Genomic DNA, 20,890 nt, shown 5'->3' with positions numbered 1-20,890 from the left:
AATTGACACCTTGATTTTTTTTTTAAAAAAAATCCAGTGGTCCTAATTTAACAAATTACAATGAATTAGATTTTTGGCACATTTCTCAATGTTCTTACTGTATTGGTTTTAGCAATACGCACTGCATAGTGATCAGGCTATGTCACACTTTGAGCTGGAGAATCCTGCTTGTCCTTGTTGCTGCTTTGTATCCATTGATCCTGTGCTCAGTACATAGCTGTAAATCCTGGGGTTGCAGAGGGTTTTGTTTAGTCATGGCGAGTTAGCGGCAGAGACACTGTAAGTCTTTTTGTACAAATGATATATAGTCTGTGTGGCACTCCCAGATGTTTAACTTTTAGATTACCCAGTTGTAGCCTACATGTACAATATGGGGGTTATTTATCAACGGCCACATTTTGTGAATTTTTTTAACTCTAATAAAATCTAATGTACTCATAATTTGAATATGAAGTTATTTATGAAAAACCCAAACGTCTAAAATTCAATCAAATAGGAATGACCTGAAAATTAGAATCAAGTTTTCCTTCGAAAAAAAAAATTGACCGTCAGGAAGGTTATTAACATCTTCAAATGGTTCAATGGACCGCTGCCATTGACTTATACATGAACTTGGCAGGTTTTAGGTGGGAAAGTATCGAATTAGAGCTGTTTCCAGGGTCGAGATGTGATAAATCTCACATTCAAATTAGAATTCGACTTGGTTGTAAACTCGAAATTGTGAGTTTTGACCAAAAAAAAAACATTTTTTTTATTCCGAATTTATCATTTGAACCTTAGTAAATCTGCCCCTGACATTCATGTATCAGAAGAACTGCACCTGGGTCCAGTCCACATAATACCAGATGCCCATGTATTGGATAAAATATGTGCTCACAGGTTATGTCTTGGTCAAAATATATTAATTTAATGAAAGCTTAAACTAACTGTAAATAAGCTTGGGTTTTTACATATTTACTTGATACAGGGCTATTTTTAGTTTTCAAATACCCCAAGCAACAGGCCTACAACTAGGGTTACTCACAGTAAATTAGAGCAGGTTGCTGATTTTCCATGTTGTGTAGCTATGGGATTTTGCACAGGCCCAGTGTAATTAAAATTGAAAGTGCCCACATGGTTACCGTTTAATAAGACTGTTAAGCCCTTGGAAATGGGCTCCATGTTTACAAAGCTTGCCTGTGTTTTTATGGCTGCAGTCCACATTGGTATCGATTGGAACTCTCAAATAGGGTTAATGCATATGGGTATTCTCTACATTTATACAGTTCTGTGAATTATGGTCAGTGTAAAATATGTAGGGCTGGCACATGTATGTTCCCTTTTCCCTCTACAGTTATGGAACCTATTATCCAAAATGCTCGGGACCTGGGGCTTTCCGGATAACGGATCTTTCCGTAATTTGGATCTTCACACCTTAAGGCTACTAGAAAATCATGTAAACATTAAATAAACCCAGTAGGCTGGTTTTGCTTCCAGGAAGGATTAATAATATCTCAGTTTGGATCAAGTACAAGGTACTGTTTTATTATTACAGAGAAAAAGGAAATCATTTTTAAAAATTTGGATTATTTGCCTATAATGGAGTCTATGGGAGACGGCCTTTCCATAATTCAGATACCGGGTTTCCAGATAACGGATCCCATACCTGTACTTTGACGTAGATATACGCTATAAATTTAATGAATAAGGTTTTTGTTGCACTAGAAATTTCTAGTTAGTCCAGCGAACAGTGACATTGAACGTCATTTCCTTTTCCAGCTTCCTTCGTTTTTCTTCAGTTCACTCACTGGAGAAGAAGACTGTTCATCAAATTTATAGTCGCAATTCAACCAACTGTATAATACAACCGCCTTATTTGTAAGCCTGAGATACAGAAAACTAGGAGAATATTGGAGGGAATTTATACAATGCTTGCCTCAATTTAAATAACATTTCCTTATTACAGGGGAAGGTAATTGAGTTTAAAAAAATGTTCCATTTAATTAAAAGTGTCGTCCACCCAAAAAACGGTTTCCTGCATAGTGAAAGAATATATATGGTACTAAGCAACTTTCTATTATATATTCATCAAAGATTTTCAGTGGTTTGATGCAGTTTGTAACTGCAATTGAAATCACTATCTGTATCAATGATAGAATTATATTTTTATTAATTATGCAAATATTTTTTGTTGAAAATAAGGCAACCAGGGATAGTCTATTTGTTGGATCAGTGGGAGAATTGGTATTGATTATTGATCATTTCTGTGTCACATTGCTGTGCCAAATGACAAAGTTGTTTACTCTTGCTGTGCCAAAAGCAAACATTGTACCATTGTATGCTCTATTGGACAGACATTCATTGTGCATGAATAATATGTGAAATATGAATAATAAAGATAGCAATAAGGTAATTTCACCAAAATGCTTCATAGGGTTTTAAATGTGTTTATATATGCACCAATGAAGTATATTGTGAGATGTATAGATAGTGCTCACACAGCAGTAGAATTTGCATCTACAAATACAAATAAGTTATATGCATCCAACTGAAAATAGATGCACAACTGATGCATGAATTAAAGCTTGAAACTTTGATAAAATTCAGTACATGGGGAGGCACATTTATCAAGGGTCGAATTTCGAGGGTTAATAAACCCTCAAATTCGACCCTCGAGTTAAATCCTTAGAATTCGAATATCAAATTCGAAGGATTTAGCGCAAATCCTTCGATCAATGGAAGTAAAAATCGTTCGGTTGAACAATAAAATCCTTTGAATCGAAGGATTTTAAGCGATCGATCAAAGGATTTTTCTTCAAAAAAAACTTAGAAAAGTGCTGGGGAAGGTCCCCATAGGCTAACATTGAACCTCGGTAGGTTTAAACTACCGAAATATGTAGTCAAAGTTTTTTTTTAAAGAGACAGTACTTCGATTATCGAATAGTCAAGCGATTTTTACTTCGAATCGTTCGAGTCGTAGTAGCCTATTCGATGGTTGAAGTACCCAAAAAAATACTTCGAAATTCAAAGTTTTTTTCATTTGGATCCTTCACTCGAGCTTAGTAAATGTGCCCCATAATGTCATGTGACATTGGGGTTATACTATACATTGATATACTATATATTGTTCTATGTAGATTGTCCTTCTGTGGCTCAAACGGTCAATAAAAAGGCCAAAAAATACCCACGTGTTTTATCCATACATTTGAAATACATATGATCTCTGCAACAAATATTTATTTTCCTCAGTTCCTAGTATCTTAAAGGCCATGGCACGAGGGAAGGTTAACAAATGACAAGCCATATGATACATTAAGATTGCTGCAGTTGCCCTTCTCCTCTTCCTGTGATTAAGCCATATCGCCATGAGTGAGGCGTTAAGATTTGATTTTTCAGTGGCAGGAAAACCAGCAAGCAAATCTATTACTGTCATTGTTTGTTTTAAACCATGACAGATTATTATACAGCACATCATTCCTCCTCTGTACAGTTTGACTATGTTATTAAGTCCACCTGGCTAAATGGGAGACTCTTTTGTGCCATTCACTGTAGTCACCCGTTACGTTTTACATTTCTAGCCTTTCAGAGTTTAGGCAAGTATTCGGTAATGTTTCAATCTCAAAGAAAACCAAGACACAAACCAAAACACAGCATATAGGCAACTTGCAACGATCTGTATCATGTTGCTGGTGTTGGTCACATTATGAGTACATCAACAAAGAAATATGTTGCTTAGTTATAGTAATGCGATTTTAAATTATACATTAACAGAAAAAAATGCATTTCCCTGATCTTATTGTATTCCCTGGAGTGTTTCCAGTGACAAATTCAATGTGTAAACAAACTGTTATAGACTAAGCAAAGTGTGAAGGTGGCCATGGACTGGCTGATCAGGTGCGCTCTCTGACCCATGGGCGGATTGGACAGTGAGGGTACAAGGCACCATATATGACAGCTTTTTATTGTTTCAATCATTGAAAAACTCGTCATCATCTGCCCATGCACAGACTGGCATTGTGTATCTGTCTTGTGTAAATGCCTGTACCCAACTGCAGCATCGTTCGATTCATGCAAATGGCAAACATGCTACCTGTGACAGATACTGACATTAGACAGGAATTTTTAGGAACTAAGTTGACCCTAATTTTCTTCTGGCAAATGCTCTCCAACTTTCCCTTCTAGTAAAGGACACTTATCCATCATACTTCATGTAGGTAGGCAAAGTGATGTCAATCAAAGAGTTCTGTCCTTTTGGGCAGGTTCACTTGATCGTGAACTCCAGTTAGACAGCCCTGATGTAATGCCTCCAGGTTTTATCAGGTCAAAGGGAGGCCATACAGATTGTAATGATCATCTTTCCCACCACCATAGTTAACAGAACTATCTGACAATTCAGCATTAACGTTAATGCGTTTCCATCCTGTCCGATCAGGGAGATGATATCCAAGGCTTTTGCTGATATTGGTTGCCTTGTCCCCCACCATACACGCATGAATATTGTATGAAATCTCATTTCGATAAATATCGGTGTGTGTATGGACACCTTAAAGGAGAACTAAAGATTAACTATAGAAATAGGCTACAAATGTTGCACTTTATGCTTTGGGCTTCTGTACCAGCCCAAGGCAACCACAACCCTTTAGCACTGAAGAGCTATACCTGTAAGATACCCCCAGTAGATCCCCCAACTTATTTTCTGCTGATACACTTCACATGCTACAGTTACTGAGTGTAGGGGCAGATTTCAAAATATACATAGAATATAAATGTTACAATATAAGGGAGCACAGAAACCAGTGCAATTAGCATCATCATTTATTCATCAGTCTTGTAGTATCAGCTTATATTACAGGCAAACCTCATTTTCTACTTGTGGCGACCCCTAAGCTTAGTTTCTTAACAGTTGCTCAGAGCCCACTGAGCTGGGGAGTGTCGCAGACACTTTCCGAAATGGTGACACCCCCGTGACAAGTTTTAAAGTCCTGAATTATGGCTGCTATTGAGAAGCTGAAATTTTAGACTGCTGCAATAAGTTCAGTGTAGCCATATTCATTTTTATAGTTTAGTTCTCCTTAAAGAGCTTCTCTCTCTTCCATTAGACTTGCACTATAAAATAAACATTCTATGTTGGTCCTTAGTTCAGCACTTTATTACAAGAGAGAACTTTATTATTTGCTTCCCTGGCTGGGGCTGCTGTGCCAGTAGCATAATTGCATGCATCCCAAAGTTTTTAGTTTTTCTTAAGTTGAAGCATCATTAGACTAGGCAAATATGGTTTTAATAATTCCTAGTCTTTTTTATTGTGAAAGCTGGGAGTGTATGAATGTTTATATAGAGGGGAGTGCAGCCATATAAATGTGCAGAAATATTCAGTGCCTTACACCAGTTGTCATGACACAAAAAAAAGGAAGGGAGGAGATGAGCTCAGCCCTGGGAAATCTGATGGGGTTGGAAGGGGTGGGGGGCGATCTCTGCACACAGGAATTGATTCTTCCTTTGGTAACAAGTCATGGGCTACATGAGCTGTTTGTGCAATGTCCTTCATTAACAAAACCACTCAATACACAGTTCCATTTAGATACACTTGTGTTGAATGCCTGGGGGAGAATTTGTTTGGGAAAAGTTATTGTAAAAATGATTTTGCTTATATCTTATCTAAGTGAAGTGAGACTCGTATATTGGATTAGTAGTGATAATAAATGTTATATGAAGGAAGTTATTAAGATAGGATTTCCATACAAATCCTGTGAGTGTTGATGCTTTCCCATTTGTACCTACTGTATTCCCATTGTTAATGTATAATTGTACTAGTGGCAGAGCAGCCAGCTACACAAGAATATGATAAAACACACGATGAGTAAGAAGTTGGTTAACTACTCCCGCTTTATATACAGCATGTGTCACCAATTTCAGCTTGAGGTTTCGGGGAGTTGTAGCCCAGTAACAATTGATAAATAGACAGGCCATGTCTGCCCTAGGGTGAGAGCTGCTACAATGTTTTAGCTCGCTGCTTTCCGTAAAAAGAAAATCCAGATCTGCATATGTTTCCCTTTCCCTTGCTTTACTTATCTTTCCATACAAAAGCCTGTTCTTACGTCTCGTGTTTTGGGGAGGGTCAGGAAGTGAGTTGTTTTGACTCATGTCTAGGTGGGTAGACAGGTACAGTTAATGCAAAGACAAACATACCCTCAGGTGGGGTGTGTCACTTCCAGGTCATGTCATTTAATAAGAAGAGTGATGACTGATGACCAACCTCCAAAAAGCACTGTGTAATATGTTTGTTATACAAATAGAGGATGATAATAATGCAAGTTATCCCATAATTACTGTGATCCCTCTTTCTCACTGCTTTATTGATTTTGAACTTTTAGCAAATACCCGTATTTATTTATTTAAATTGTTCTTACTATGGTTTGGACTGAAGCACTTCCTCAGTGTAGAATGATCAGAATAATAGAAAGGTGAATTTCAACTTGTGGCTCTCCAGCTGCTACTGAACTGCAGTTGGCATTATTATTTTCAATTTCTTATACATGGTGTTCACATATTATTCAGTGCTTTGCAGAAAATGTGAAATCATTCACATGTTAAGGTTATGATATAAATTGTTGATCTCCAACCAGTGACTCTTGGGCAACATTTTGCTTACCAGCCCTTTGGCTGTTGCTCTTAAAAGCAGGTGCTTATTTTTTAATTCTTGGCTTGGAGGCAAAGAAGACCAGATGCACTGCCAATCACAGCCTCCTTTAGTCTGCCAGTGCACGTAGGGACTACCAAATAGCCAACCGCAGCCCATATTGTACACCCCCATGAACTGTTATTCATGATTGTGTTGCTCCCCAACTCTCTTTACAATTGAATGTGGCTCATGGGTAAAAAAAGGTTGGAGACCCCAGATCAAAATGTTTCTCTACCAGAGTAAACACCTAGGGACAAACAAAACTGCCTGTATGGTTTTAAAGGACCAGTAACATCAACAACAATACACACTGAATATTGTATGAAAATTAGTATATTATGATATTATCTGTGCTTCTATGGCCACCTTTAGTCAGAAGACTTTAGACTTGGGGCAGCTGGGAAATTGACAAAATGTCTAGCCCCATGTCAGATTTCAAAATTGAATATAAAAAAAAAATCTGTTTGCTCTTTTGAGAAATGGATTTCAGTGCAGAATTCTGCTGGAGCAGCACTATTAACCGATTCATTTCGGAAAATGTTTTTTTTCCCATGACAGTATCCCTTTAACAACAACAAGGCAATGAGGGAAATTTGTTGGTTGTTTATAGGGAATAGGTGCAGTTGTCTTAAAGGAACAATATCACCAAAAAATGTAATTATAATGTAGTGTTGCCTTGCACTGGTAAAACTGATGTTTTTGCTTCAGAATCACTATTATAGTTTATATAAACAAGCTGCTTTGTAGCCATGGGGGCAGCCATTCAAACCCAGAATATACAGTAGATAATAGATACATTCGGAAGAATCCAATTGTATACTACAGAGATTATCTTCTGTGTATCCTGTGCCTTTTCTCCTTTTTCAGCTTTCAATGGCTGCCGCCATGGCTACACAAGAGAGTGTTTATATAAACAATTATAGAATTTCTGACGTTAGCACACCAGTTTTACCAGTGAAGCATTTCAGTATATTTCCTTTTCATTACGTTAAAAGACTTTCATTGCTTGATGTTACTGTTCCTTTAAAGGAGCACTCCGTGTTGCAATAAGCCGTACAGAAGTTATCTACACTGCTTTGCAAAACTATTCACCCCCTTAGCTTTTTACCCATTTTGTTACATTCCAACCTGTAATTTAAACGTTTCTTAATCTTATTTTATGTGATGGTTCTGCACAAAATAGTCTAAGTTGGTGAAGTGAGAAAAATGTGAAAAATCTATATAAAAAAAGAATTAAAAAAAAACCCTGAAAATTGGCATGTGCATATGTATTCACCCCCTTTGCCATGAAGCCCCTAAACAATCCTGGTGCAACCAATTACCATCAAAAGTCACATAATTAGTGAAATGAAGTCCACCTGTGTGCAATCTAAGTGTCTCACAATCTGTCAGTATAAACACACTTTTTCTGACATGGTACAACAACAAACCTGCTAAGAGAGGGCCGCCCACCAAAACTCACAGACCGGCAAGGAGGGCATTAATCAGAGAGGCAGCACAGAGACCAAAGGTAACCCTGAAGGAGTTGCAGAGTTCCACAGCAGAGACTGGAGTATCTGTCCATAGGAACACAATAAGCCGTATACTCCATAGAGCTGGGCTTTATGGAAGAGTGGCCAGAAAAAAGCCATTACTTAAAGTTAAAAATAAAAAGGCACATTTTGAGTTTGCCAAAAGGCATGTGGGCGACTCCCTAAATATATGACGGAAAGGAGCTCTGTCAGATGAGACTAAAATTGAACTTTTCAGCCACCAAGGAGAATGCTATGTCTGGCGCAAACCCATCACATCACCCCAAGAACACCATGGCCACAGTAAAACATGGTGGTGGCAGCATCATGCTGTGGGGATGTTTTTCAACAGCAGGGACTGGGAAACTGGTCTGAGTCGAGGGAAAGATGGATGTGCTAAATACAGGGATATTCTTGAGCAAAACCTGTGTCAGGTTTCAAAAGGTGGCTCTACTTTAGGGGGGTTGAACATTTATGCATGCAGAAGATTTCTGTTATTTTGTGCTCAAGCACATGCACACGTGTGTGGCAGGCTGGAGCCGCAAGGTGGCTGGCCAGGTTGAATAGGGCACTGCACTGAGATATAAAGTACAAAAGATGTTTGGTTTTTTTGTGTGCCTCAAAAATAGTTTCATACGTTGGTTACTGTCTTGGCTAGTCTAGAAGGCTTTAAGTAAAGTACTTTGCACAGCCTCTTGAAGGAGAACTTTGGTAAGTGTTACTATTGAGGGTGTACTGTTAGTGCTTGCATTCTTCCAGCATTACCTAAGCCCAGTCGATAGTGCAGGGAGGAGGGGACACATGTCCCCCCATGCTTGACTGGAGTTGCATGATGGACTGTGAATGAGTGCTTCCAAGTGTGGCATGAGTATATTAATCATTCAGCCGCTGTGTATATATTCCTGAGCCCCCTCCCTGTCGCCTGTCCATTCCATGGTGTCAAAGGCAGGATAGATGCCTGGCTCATCCATTGTCCTCCTTTCTTTTTGGGTTGCCATTAACGTTTAAAACACTGTCTGTAATGGTCCTTCATTATTTTTATGCTTGCCTGTTTAGCTTTGTGTCTCCTCCTTAAGAAACCCCCTTCTCAACTTTCTGCTAGTCTCCTATACAAGTTTTTCCCCATTAATGGACACAAAAAAACAGATTGATGCACGTTAAAATTTGCAAAAATAGACATAACTTTCCATGACTTGATTTAACCGTATAAACCAAAACATTGTATGCTCTCAGACAAGAGCTACACATAATGATGAGCGAACTTGTGGTGTTTAACTCACATTATTTTTTTTCTGCAGAACTGTGAAAGAAAAAGTTCAGTAGTATTCAGCAGTATTCTTGTGTTCAATTTTGCAAACCTTTTGCACCTCTAATGATATTGAATATATTTTTATGGTTCCTTGGTGGTCATTTGCACTGTTTGAACTTACTTTGTCTATGCACAAGCCTGTTACCAACTTTATGTTGCTGTTAGCCACCTTGCAGTTAATGTATTCACAAAGCAACAAAAATATGTGTAAGGCTAGGGCCAGATGGGGTCAAATCAGCCTGCTGAATTCCGCAGGCAGGTTTCAGCCACAGACTGCTAGTACTGTCTTCTTCTTGTTTCGCATCCGGAAGCCTTGTGTCTGCTCTGGCACAAACACACTTGGCAGATTTCGGCAAAGAAACACAAGACTTTGCATTTCAAGGCAAAATCCGTCGAGTGAGTTTGTGGCCGAGCTGACACAAGGCTTCCAGACGCGAAACAAGTATAAATAGCTTTATTAGTAGCTTAAATGCCTAAATGCAGACATCTGCTTGTTTTCAAAAAGGTGTGGACAAGATGGCAATGATCTTGGCATGACTTGTAACTGTTTTGTTTTTTTTTTAATTAAAGTTTATTAATGTATTTATGCATGGTTAATTACACATTCTGCAGGCAGTGGTTGTTATTTGAGCAGTAGGACTGTGCAGTCACACCACAGGATAGACATAGCAAGGTCATTTTAGGACCCTCCTCTGAGGTTCTATGAAGGTCAGGTATGGATGAATGCTGCCAGGATGAATCCAACACTCCACATCAGCTCTAATCCTGTGCTAATTTAGACATCAAACAGGTTCAGTGCGTTTAGTGTGTTAAAATTAAATTGCTACACATTATGGGGAGATAATATATCTCTGCTATAGTTGCAAAAAACCTCCAGACAGAAAGGAAATTAGTGTTCCTTAGTTTTGTGACGAACCTCGCAGTCACTTGTCACATACATGCATGCATGTGATCTAATGACTCCCTACTATGCATTGAGTGTATTTTTGGTTCTTCATCTGCAGTATGCTATCCACTGTCCCCTTAAAATTTCTTTTATGTGCGATCGCCCTTCTTCTGTCTGGTAGTAGTTACCTAAACTAGCATATTATTTTCTCAAAGCGGCACATGGATCATCTTGTATATAGATGACTTGTGTATAGCTTATTGCAACACACAGTAGAGTCCTGCAGCGGGTCGGGTACCCGCGGGTTACCTGCAAAAACTTGCGGTACCCTGCGGGTTGCGTTTAGAAGTTCCAGGTGCGGGTATACCCGCGTGTCTTCTCAATATCGATATTCACTCCTTTCTTCTGGTCACGTCTACTTCTTATGACGTCACTTACGGTTTACAATGATGACAGCACTTCCTGTTTTACTCCTTTTTTTCCTGATCACGTCTACTTCCGATGATGTCACTTCCGGTTTACAATGACAGCACTTCCTGATTCTTGATGGTCAGCGGGTCGCGGGTCCGGGTTGCAGATAAGTTACTTGCGGGTAGGGTCGGGTAGCGGGTCCAATCGGGTACGAATGCAGGTTGCGGATTGCAGGTTGCGGGTACGGGTCGGGTTTGGGTCCCAAAACCCGTGCAGGACTCTAACACACAGTGCTCTTTTTAAAGCAACAGTAACATCAAACTATGAAAGTCTTTTAACGTAATGAAAAGAAAATATACTTTTATTCTCCACTGGTAAAAGTGGTGTGTTAGCCATGGGGGCAGCAATTGAAAGCTAAAAAAGGAGAAAAGGGACGCACAGAATACACCGCAAATAACAGATAATCTCTATAGTATACAATGGGATTCTTCAGAATGTATCTGTTATCTACTGTGTATCCTGTGCTTGAATATCTGCCCCCATGGCTACACAGTAGCTTGTTTATATAAACTAAAGCAGTGTTTCAGAAGCAAATACACCAGTTTTGCCAGTGCAGGACATCGTTTTCTCCTTCAAAACATGTTAATTTTTGGTGTTACTATTCCTTCAACTAGTTTTCTTATGCAAAGTTTTCTAGTGAACAACCCCTTTAAGGTGGTGACACAATATCCCATGTGCACTAACCATAAAAAGTTCAGATTTAGTTTTTCTGTAGTTTATAGATACAATGTGCCTGCTTCCATTGCCTCACCTAAAGCTGGCCAATTACTGGATCATACAGTGGAGCCTTTGGTTACACTTAGGGCGGGGACTACATCAAGACACTGATGTGTTTCTCGTCCAACTGGATTCTTTAACCTGAACAATAAATTGGATCTATGGATCCCATACCCCAGCCAACCAATGCCTACTAGGACTGGTGGGACTTTTGTCAGGAGCTTTTGTCACCCTGTTTATGACCAGCTTAAAAGGATTCTGTTATAATTTTTTTCTAAATTACACTGTTTACACTGTGAATAATTCATTCTACCATAATTTTTTTAGTTGTAATATTGGTGTGACCATTTCAGGTAATTTTACCTGGTCATGTGCTTTCAGAAAGAGTCAGCACCAGGGCAAAATGTACCTGAATTTGAAAAGGCTATGGCTGGGGTTGGAGTAGGCATGACAACAAAAAACATCTCTTGAGATCAGGGTATTTGATCCTACTTTGTTTTGGGTGACACTAGCTCTGTTTCTGTGAGTATATCTAAAATGAATGCCCTATTGCTAGATATGCTTCTGTTGCAGAGCGGCAGGTGAGTGCCAGGAAATAGCTACAAGTACAAAACGTACTTGTATTGTATCAAATCTTCCAATAACTTTAAAGCTGTAAAACAAAAATTTGTTTCTGAAACTATTTTCAGGTAACCGTAATCTCTTTGTTTTCTGACCACGTGGAATGCATATTGAATGAGGAGACTCTCTCCTCGTTTGTATGCCGAGCAAAAGGAATCCTGAAGAGGGAACTCTGTTTTTCTCCTAAAACGTTTGTTTTTAAGATAAGAAGAGATATGGTTGCCAATTATACCAGTGGTGCGCACCACCCATGTACACACCACCTGTATCTTAAGAGACGGGGGGACCAGGGCAAAACAGACATTTGTAGACCTCCAGGGATCCCTAACCTTTTGAACCCACGAGCAACATTCAGAAGTAAAAGGAGTTTGGGAGCAACACAAGCATGAAAAATGTTCTTGGGGTGCCAAATAAGTGCTGTGATTGGCTATTTGGTAGCCCCTATGTGGAATGTTAATCTACATTCAGGCTCTGTTTGGCAGTGCACCTGGCTTTTATGAAATCAAAACTTGCCTCCAAGCCTGGAATTAAAAAATAAGCACCTGCTTTGAGGCCACTGGGAACAACATCCAAGGGGTTGGAGAGCAACATGTTGCTCACAAGCTACTGGTTGGGGATCACTGCTCTAAAGACAGGTCTGCATGTATGTAGTTTGAATCTGCCACCCTGAATTAATGTAAAATCTTGTTAATGAAAGAACAGTTTGCTTACAAATAGCATATTACTTGGAAGTGGTGGTTTACCTTTAAGTTAACTTTTAGTATGTTATAAAACGCCCAATTCTCTGCAACTTTTCAACTGGTCTCCATTATTTATTTATTTTAGATTTTTAATTATTTGCCTTTTTCTTCAGATTTTTTTCTAGCTTTCAAATGGGGGTCACTGACCTCATCTAAAAACAAATGCTCCATAAGGCAACACATTTATTGTTATTGTTACTTTTTATTACTCCTCTTTGTAATTATAATGCATGATTACTGGGGTAATTTGAACCCTAGCAACCAGATTGCTGAAATTGCAAACTGGAGAGCTCCTGAATAAAAAAAAAAAAAATCTACCAACTGCCAATGACTCAGAATATCGCTCTCTACATCATACTAAAAGTTAAAAACTCAGACGCGAACAACCCCTTTAAATCTAGTTACTTCCTGCAGACTGCTGTAGCTGCTGAGAGCTGGCCTACGCCTTTCAGTTTGAGCTGGCAGCCACGTGGTAATTACATATGTATACTGCACATGTAAGGGAAGCTATTGATAGCAGCTGGGAGTTAGATATATGAGGTAAGGTTACTGTTAAACAGTGTCCTTTAAGGGTTTTTTTTTTATTTTTTATAAAGAACATGAATATTTTTTATAAAGAACATGAAAAATTTTATATATTTAGATTTTGTTTTTTGGTAACTATTGTCTTATGTCTATGTGTATGTTTGTGAAATTGTCAGCAGCATTAAAGGGAATTTCCTTCCTTTTAACATATAAGCTTCTTGTAATAATACAGTTAGACTCCTTAATCTGCAGTAAATGAAATGTCGCCTCTGAATATTTAATCCCTTTTTTTGCCTGCTGAGTGTACGCACATTTTATGAGAACATTTTGTTTGGGATAAGTGCTGGTTAGTTACAAGCTAGTCGGTGTCACTGTGTAACCAGCCTGGCAGCTGGCAGGAGCCCTGTAGTTGGGATGTGCCCTAGACAAGCTCTCTTAGTTGACAGGTGCTGCATTACTGACAGTCCTAGAGAGGGCAGCTGTGGTGGAGAATGCATGCATGGGCAGCTGAGGTGGCAGCCCCTCACAACAATTCTTATTAAGAGATATTTCTGCTCTGCAGAGTGCATGGGGGAGATGGACAAATAAAACAATAGAGATTCTGGATCTCTTTCGTGTTTACTAAGGGCTCTTGCTGGTAACAGACTCCAGTACAAAGGCACTTTAACCGGCTTTATCTTTTCAAGGCTAAGTGAAAAGATAATGCAATGTTGTGTAGAATTGGCCACATAGGACCTAAAAATATTCTGCGGCTCAGTCATTGCTGATGGGGTGGGCCACATGCAAAGATTTCTAATGAAGCTGACAGACTGGGAAAAGAAGGGCTCTTGTATGCATTAATGTTTCCACAGAGATTTAACCATTTTACTGCTGCAGTCAGCAGTTCCTTGCTCAAGATCTGTGTCAGACATCACACATGCTGCCTTTTTTATTTATTTTTTTTACACAAGAGGAACCTAAAGGCATAAGGCTTCTCTTATTTTTTTTTTTTTTTGTTCCTCATCTCATTGAAAAATGATCTTTGTGCCCTTTGTTTCCTTTACCTCTAAATATTCTGTATCTAATTTCCCATTCAATTTTTTCAGTGGCGATTAGGATTGCCACCTTTTCTGGAAAAAAATACCGGCCTTCCTATGTATTTATCTTTTTTCCCTATTATTAACATTGGGCTCAAGCATCATTTTTGCTGGCCAGGCCGGTAAAATACCATCCAGGTGGCAACCCTAGTGGTGACTTATGTCCCAAAAATATTTTAAATTGACATTTAAATTGTGAACTCTCTTTCTTAAAATCCCTCTGCATTTGTTGCCCTTTTTCTCTGCCAAATCTGACTATAATCAGAAATTATTAATCCGACATCAGCAAAGATATCCTTATTAGAGCAACGTTGCCGCTAACTTCGCAGGAGGGTCCACTGGAATAAGCTGTACTGCAAGGTATTCTGGTGCACTTGTCACTCATCTGTTTGATGTCAAGTACTTGCCATTGCCCGGAAATTTACATCACCACTTCAGCAAAAATCTATTTTGGAGACATATCTGCTACATTTGTTGCATGCCCTCTGTCTGCATTAATCCCTCATTTTTTCCCCTTCCTCTTCCTGTATAACAATGACTGCACAGCTGCATCACTCAGGGCCTCCTTTTATAGGCCAACTCCACAGTTCTTGTATCTGTTAAAGACAAAGAAAATGCTAAGAAGTAGGCTACAAATATTGTACATTGTGTTTTGGGCTTCTATGCCAGGCCAAGGAACGACTGCCATTTAGCAGGGAAGATCTCTGCCTCCAAAGTTACCTACAGTAGCTCCCTGTATTATTTTCTGCTGATTCACTGCACATGCTCTGTGCTGCTGTCATTTACTGAGCTTAGGGACCCACTCAAAATATACTGTATATACAGAATAGAAATGTCACAATATAAGGCATGTCAGCTCAAAAACCAGTGCAATTTGCATCAGCTTATATTACAGACAAACCTCATTTTCTGCTTGTAAATTTGTGACGACCCCTAAGCTTAGCTTCTCAACAGCTGCTCAGAGCCCAATGAGCATGTGAGTGTCTCAGACACTTTCCAAGATGGTGACTCTCTGTGACAAGTTTGAATTCCTGGATCATTGCTGCTATTGAGAAGCTGAAACTTTAGGCTGCTACAATAAGTTCAGTATGTAAAATATGGCATTTTTAACCATATTCATTTTTAGTTTGCCTTTAAAATGTAACTCTGCACTAATAGCTTTATTGGTACTTGGGTTTGTTGTTTTGTGTACTGTAGCTTTTTTTTTTTTTTTTTAGCTACTTGAGAACCTGCTCTCACTAATAAAAATATTTTGAACTTTTCTCCAGATTCCTTATTAAATGGTGAAGCAGAAGATGTACCTCAGAATTTTACAGAGACCCCAACATGTAACACAGAACCTCGGCTTCAAGCTGATCAACAGAAAATAAGGACAGAGACAATTGCCCCAACATCAGTGGCACACAGTCACAGCTCCCCACCACAGACTGATGGACTCAGTTCTGCTATGGCAGATAACGGTGCTACCTTTCCTTTACATGCTACAGGGCAGAAATCTGTTCCAGCAGAACAAAAACCTGTTTCCCCATCTCAAACTATAGCTCCCTGCTTTACAATTGTAGAAGGACCTCGGTTGTCCCCTGAGGGTCAAAGTTCTTCTCCACAGACTGAAGGTATAACACCTTTTTCTGAGGCACTTGGCTCCCCCAAACTAGATCAAAATATAAAATATGACGGATCATCTCCACCGGCCGTATCTTCTCCCATCTCTGCAGTTAGCCCTCGACAAAAGCCAGGTGAGTAAATTTTAGGCAGTTACCCAAACTGAACTTTGCAGTATGGAGCAGAACAACAACGTTGATCAAAATATCTCATGAAATGATAAAGTAACTATGTTAGAAATTCTATCAAGGATACCAAACAGTCCAGTGTGGGTAATTTATAAACGCTGGGCAAATTTGTTCCTGGGCAAAAACCCATATCAATCAATCAGTTTTTTGCTTTTTTCAGCCAGCTGCAGTTTGAAGACTGAAAGCATCTGATGGGTTGTCATGGGTTAGAGCCCAAGAGAAATTTTTACAGCCATAGAGCAAATGGTGTTTAAAGGTAAACCAGTGCTCACTGGAGATTTATAAAGACTTGCACTGTACCCCAAGCAGTTGCTGTTTGTTGCAGCTCTTCAGACTCCTCCTTCTACAAAAAATAGACCAATGCATTATACACCTCCATGAACCTGGTAGTTTAGTATTTTCCATCATTTCATATTTTTCTAATATTTTTTTGGCTATAAAGTATTTTTAATTTTTACCTCCTTTTTTTGTATGGGAATAAGGGACCCAATATACATTTGTCTATTTTTGCATACCATCTCCACATGTCCAGTGCAGCATAGTGATGAATCCAAGTATTTCATGAAGAAGTTAGAGTATCGCTTGGAATTGGAGTCATCATTGGCTGTTGCTTGTCCTGGTGAGAAACATCAATAGCTGTAGAAAGAGAAGAGTGTTCTTATCTCATAAGTCATCACCCACAACTATGCTGCTATTCTTTTTAGGGTGCATTAGAATGGATCACCATTATTTCTTTAACTCACTGAAATTTTCAGTGGCCAATATTAATTAAAATTAAATACATAATGAATTCAATATCATATATTTGGCCAGAATCTGATTTGCTGGATAGCCTGAGTAAGTGTGTACTGTAGTATTTAATCTTATGACTGGTAGGTGTGTAAAGCACCCAAAGAACAATTTGAATCACTTAGTTACACCATAAATGGTTTAGCCAACATACAAAGTGGATTAGACTAAATAATTTGGCTTCTGCATGGGCAGAACCTGCTTAATTAAGTTAACCATAAGTAGCCAAGTGCTGGCACTGTGTTGGCACTAATGAAAGTTCCTTACAGATGGTGACACATTTGACATTAAAGGAGAAGGAAAGCTCTTTCTGTTTCTTTAGGATAGCAGCAGCCATATTAGCTTGGTGTGACATCACTTCCAGTCTCTCCCTGCTCACTCAAAGCTCTGGGCTCAGATTACAGCAGGGAGGGGGAGAGGGAGAGAGGAGCAAGCTCAAGTCCTAGCCCTGGTGGTTTATTCTGAAAACAGGAAGTCTGATACAGAAGCCCATGTGTACACAATAGAAGGAAAGAACTGTGGTGTTTCTTTTGACAGAGGACTCGGAGCAGAATTACTTTGAGGGTTAACTGGAGTAATTATATACGTAGGCCTTTCTGATAAAGCTGACTTAATTTTAGCCTTTCCTTCTCCTTTAATGTTAAAATGTACATATATTATTACACATGCAAAATAGTAAGAGTAAGAAGCTATCCTTGTCAGACTGGGATGTCCAGGGCCCGGTCGTGAGCCAATGCTGCAATACACTACCCATCCCCTGCCCCCACATATACCTTTTACTTACTTCACTGATATCTGGGTGAGGAAGGTCAGTGGGACCACTACTACTTTTTGGCGGGGTGTATGTATGGGTTTGTCAAGGGCTATAGCCCACCTGTTTTTTTTCCCCCCCAGTGTCCTATTCGCCCAGTCCAACCCCGGGACCCTGCATGGATCACCCAGTAGACATAGGCTAGTAAAAGGACAGACCACTTACAGTATAAACAGCAATATTTAATTTTATGATTGGTAGGTGTGTAAAGCACCCAAGGAACAATTTGAATCACTTAGTTACACCATAAATGGTTTAGCCAACATACAAAGTGGATTAGTCTTAATAAATTGGCAGAACCTGCTTAATTAAGTTTCAGGAGACTTTAAAGCATGTACTGGAGATTTGGGAATAATGAAATTATGAGAAATCTGAATGAGCATAGTGGCATTTTGCTTGTGGCAACATTATATTACTCAACTTTTCAAATTCAAATTTTATCTGCATTGGTTTTCAGTCTCTCTCTATAACAGAAGCAGTATGTCTGTATTATTTAAAGTATGCTGTATTCATTTAATTTGTATATTCTCCACTAGATACACAGAAAGCAGAGCAACGGCAGAAGCAAGCCAAGGAAAGGAGAGAAGAAAGAGCCAAGTATTTGGGTGAGTCTCTGCTTCTGGTATATATAACCTGCAGCCATCCAGTTGTTAATTAAGGGCAAAGCCAGATAGAGCTACCAGTAGCTACTCAGTAGAGAATTGCCTCTGCTGAAACACACGTATTGTGTCTTAGCTAAGCCAATTATCACTATTGTCTATGTTGTAGCTGTGAAAAGTAGCTGCTACTAGTAGCTCTATGTGTCTTAACCCTAAGGGCAGAGACAGATGAGAAAATTCGGGGAGAATCGCCTCTTCTACGGGCGACTAATCTCCCTGAACTGCCTCCCCACCAGCTAGAATCTTAAATCGCCAGCGGGATGGCACTCGTGGTGCTTCGTTTTCTGAAGTCGCTGGAAGTTGGCTCACGAGGCAGTTCAGGGAGATTAGTAGCACGAAGAAGAGCCGATTTGTCACCGGGCGACTAATCTCCCTGAATCTTCTCGTCTTTCTCTTGCCCTAAGGGCAATTAATCTCACCCTAGGGGCGACTAATCTCCCCATATGCCTTCCCATCGGCAAGAATATGAATCGCTGGCGGGATGGCATACGCATCGCTTCTGTTTTCTAAAGTTGTCAGAAGTTGCCTCATGATACACATGCCATCCCGCTGACTATTTGTATTCTTGCTGGCAGGAAGGCATTTGGGGAGATTAGTCGCTCGCAGTAGAAAAGATTTGTTGCTGGGTGACTAATCTCCCAATGTGCCACCACCCGAAGAACAGCCAGAAGCCTTTTGTTGTTGAATGTTTTTAGGAGTTAATCTTTAAATATAATCGTTTTTGGATTAACATTTAATATGATGTTGATTTTGGTGTGCTGATAAAGTTTGCAGTTGATTTCCTTCTTCTATCCTTTGTGTTTTTTGAATTCTTTGTATCTCTTTGTCCAGCAACTGTCCATTCAGATTTATTCTACATTTTTGTTATTTTATTGCTTTGATGTGTATTTCCCTCTCCTGTACATTTCCTAATCTGTGAGTCAAACAGTGGATTGTTACTGATGTATGTGGGACCCTAGTAACCAGATACATTCCTAAACTAGAGAGCAACAGAACAAAACGTAAAATAGATTGTTAGAATGCAGTTCTCTTAAGTATAGTAAACCATCTCTATGCAGACCAAGGGATGCAGGTTAGATATTCCTTTTCTGTGTATTTTTTTCATTAGTTAAACTAATTGCATAGTACATTAGACATATACACTATGTTCTGGCTGATAAGGGGTTCAATTGCTAGCATCCAGACACCCCAAACAAAGCTTGCCAGGAAAGCTCAAATGAATATTTCATGGACTATGGACACTGCAAAGGCATAAATATTTCACACGTCTACTAGAGATGCCAGGAGCCGCCACAGGAACAGGAGTAGCTCAGGCACACTATGTCTGCTTTGTATGTTTATCAGCCTGCATGTTTATCAGCCTGCAAGTCTTTGATCCCTGCGTGACTGGAATTGCTCTTAAATTAAAGATTACTAAGGGTTAATATACATGTAAACACTGTTTACAAATGCAAAAAACCAAGGTCTATGCCCCTTAATCTTCTTCCTTCTCATATTTAAGAACTTTATTTCTGTGCATGCTACCTTGTTATGTCTTAAATGTCTCAATATCCAAATAATACATTTTTGTGAGAAGTGTTGAGTGTTGGCTTGAGATAGTTAGGAGCGGACCACCTTTAAGTTAACTTTTAGTTTGTCATAGAATGGGTATTCTTAGTAGATTTTCAGTTGTTCTTCATTTTTTTTAGTATTTCAAATGATTTCTTTTTCTTATTCCTCTGACCCAACAGCCATTGTTGTTACTTTTTGTTATTTATCTTTCTACTGTTCCACTCTCCTATTCATATTCCAGTCTTTCATGCAAGCCAGTGCCTTGTTGCTACAAAGCAAGAGACCTGCGGCACAACTGTTGCAATTGATTAAGTGATCAATATTTATTCAGCTCACAAACAAAGCGGCAACGTTTCGGGCCTCCACTGGGCCCTTTATCAAGCCTAGGCTTCATAAACAGTTGTGCCGCAGGTCTCTTGCTTTGTAATATACAATTTTGGGCTTTGGGCAGTATTGGGCCCGATACCTGAAGGCACCTGACACCAATCCGGTGATACAGACCTGGAATAGCACTCCAATTTTAGGATTCGAGTGCCTGGTTGCTAGTGTCATTTGGAACCTAGCAACCATATAATGCCAATTTGCTGATATTTGATGGTTAGGATTTGTAAATAATTTAACAAAATCAGCACCAGTGGGCAAAAAGTTCATAAAACCATGTCCTGACATTGATCCCTCTTTTATTAAACTGTCAGTCATGCGCCTGGCAGCCATATAGCAGATAAAATGACTTACCAGAGATAAAAAATATAGAAAAATAAAAGGTACAATGATCA

At 39.2% G+C, this 20,890-nt stretch overlaps 1 protein-coding gene across 2 annotated transcripts in view; it reads left to right on the top strand.

The window, feature by feature from the left end:
• map7d1.S (MAP7 domain containing 1 S homeolog) overlaps positions 1 to 20,890 on the top strand; it is a 65,041-nt gene that overhangs the window by 18,899 nt on the left and 25,252 nt on the right. For both annotated transcript variants that reach the window (XM_041583978.1, XM_018249490.2), the window contains exons 2-3: positions 15,783 to 16,250; positions 18,441 to 18,509. In XM_041583978.1, the coding sequence (XP_041439912.1) occupies positions 15,783 to 16,250; positions 18,441 to 18,509 (537 nt within the window). The remainder of the gene's footprint in view (positions 1 to 15,782; positions 16,251 to 18,440; positions 18,510 to 20,890) is intronic.

This window comes from Xenopus laevis, chromosome 2S (genome assembly GCF_017654675.1).
Source record: "Xenopus laevis strain J_2021 chromosome 2S, Xenopus_laevis_v10.1, whole genome shotgun sequence".
NCBI lineage: Eukaryota > Metazoa > Chordata > Amphibia > Anura > Pipidae > Xenopus > Xenopus laevis.
This window is presented reverse-complemented; position numbering and strand designations above follow the sequence as displayed.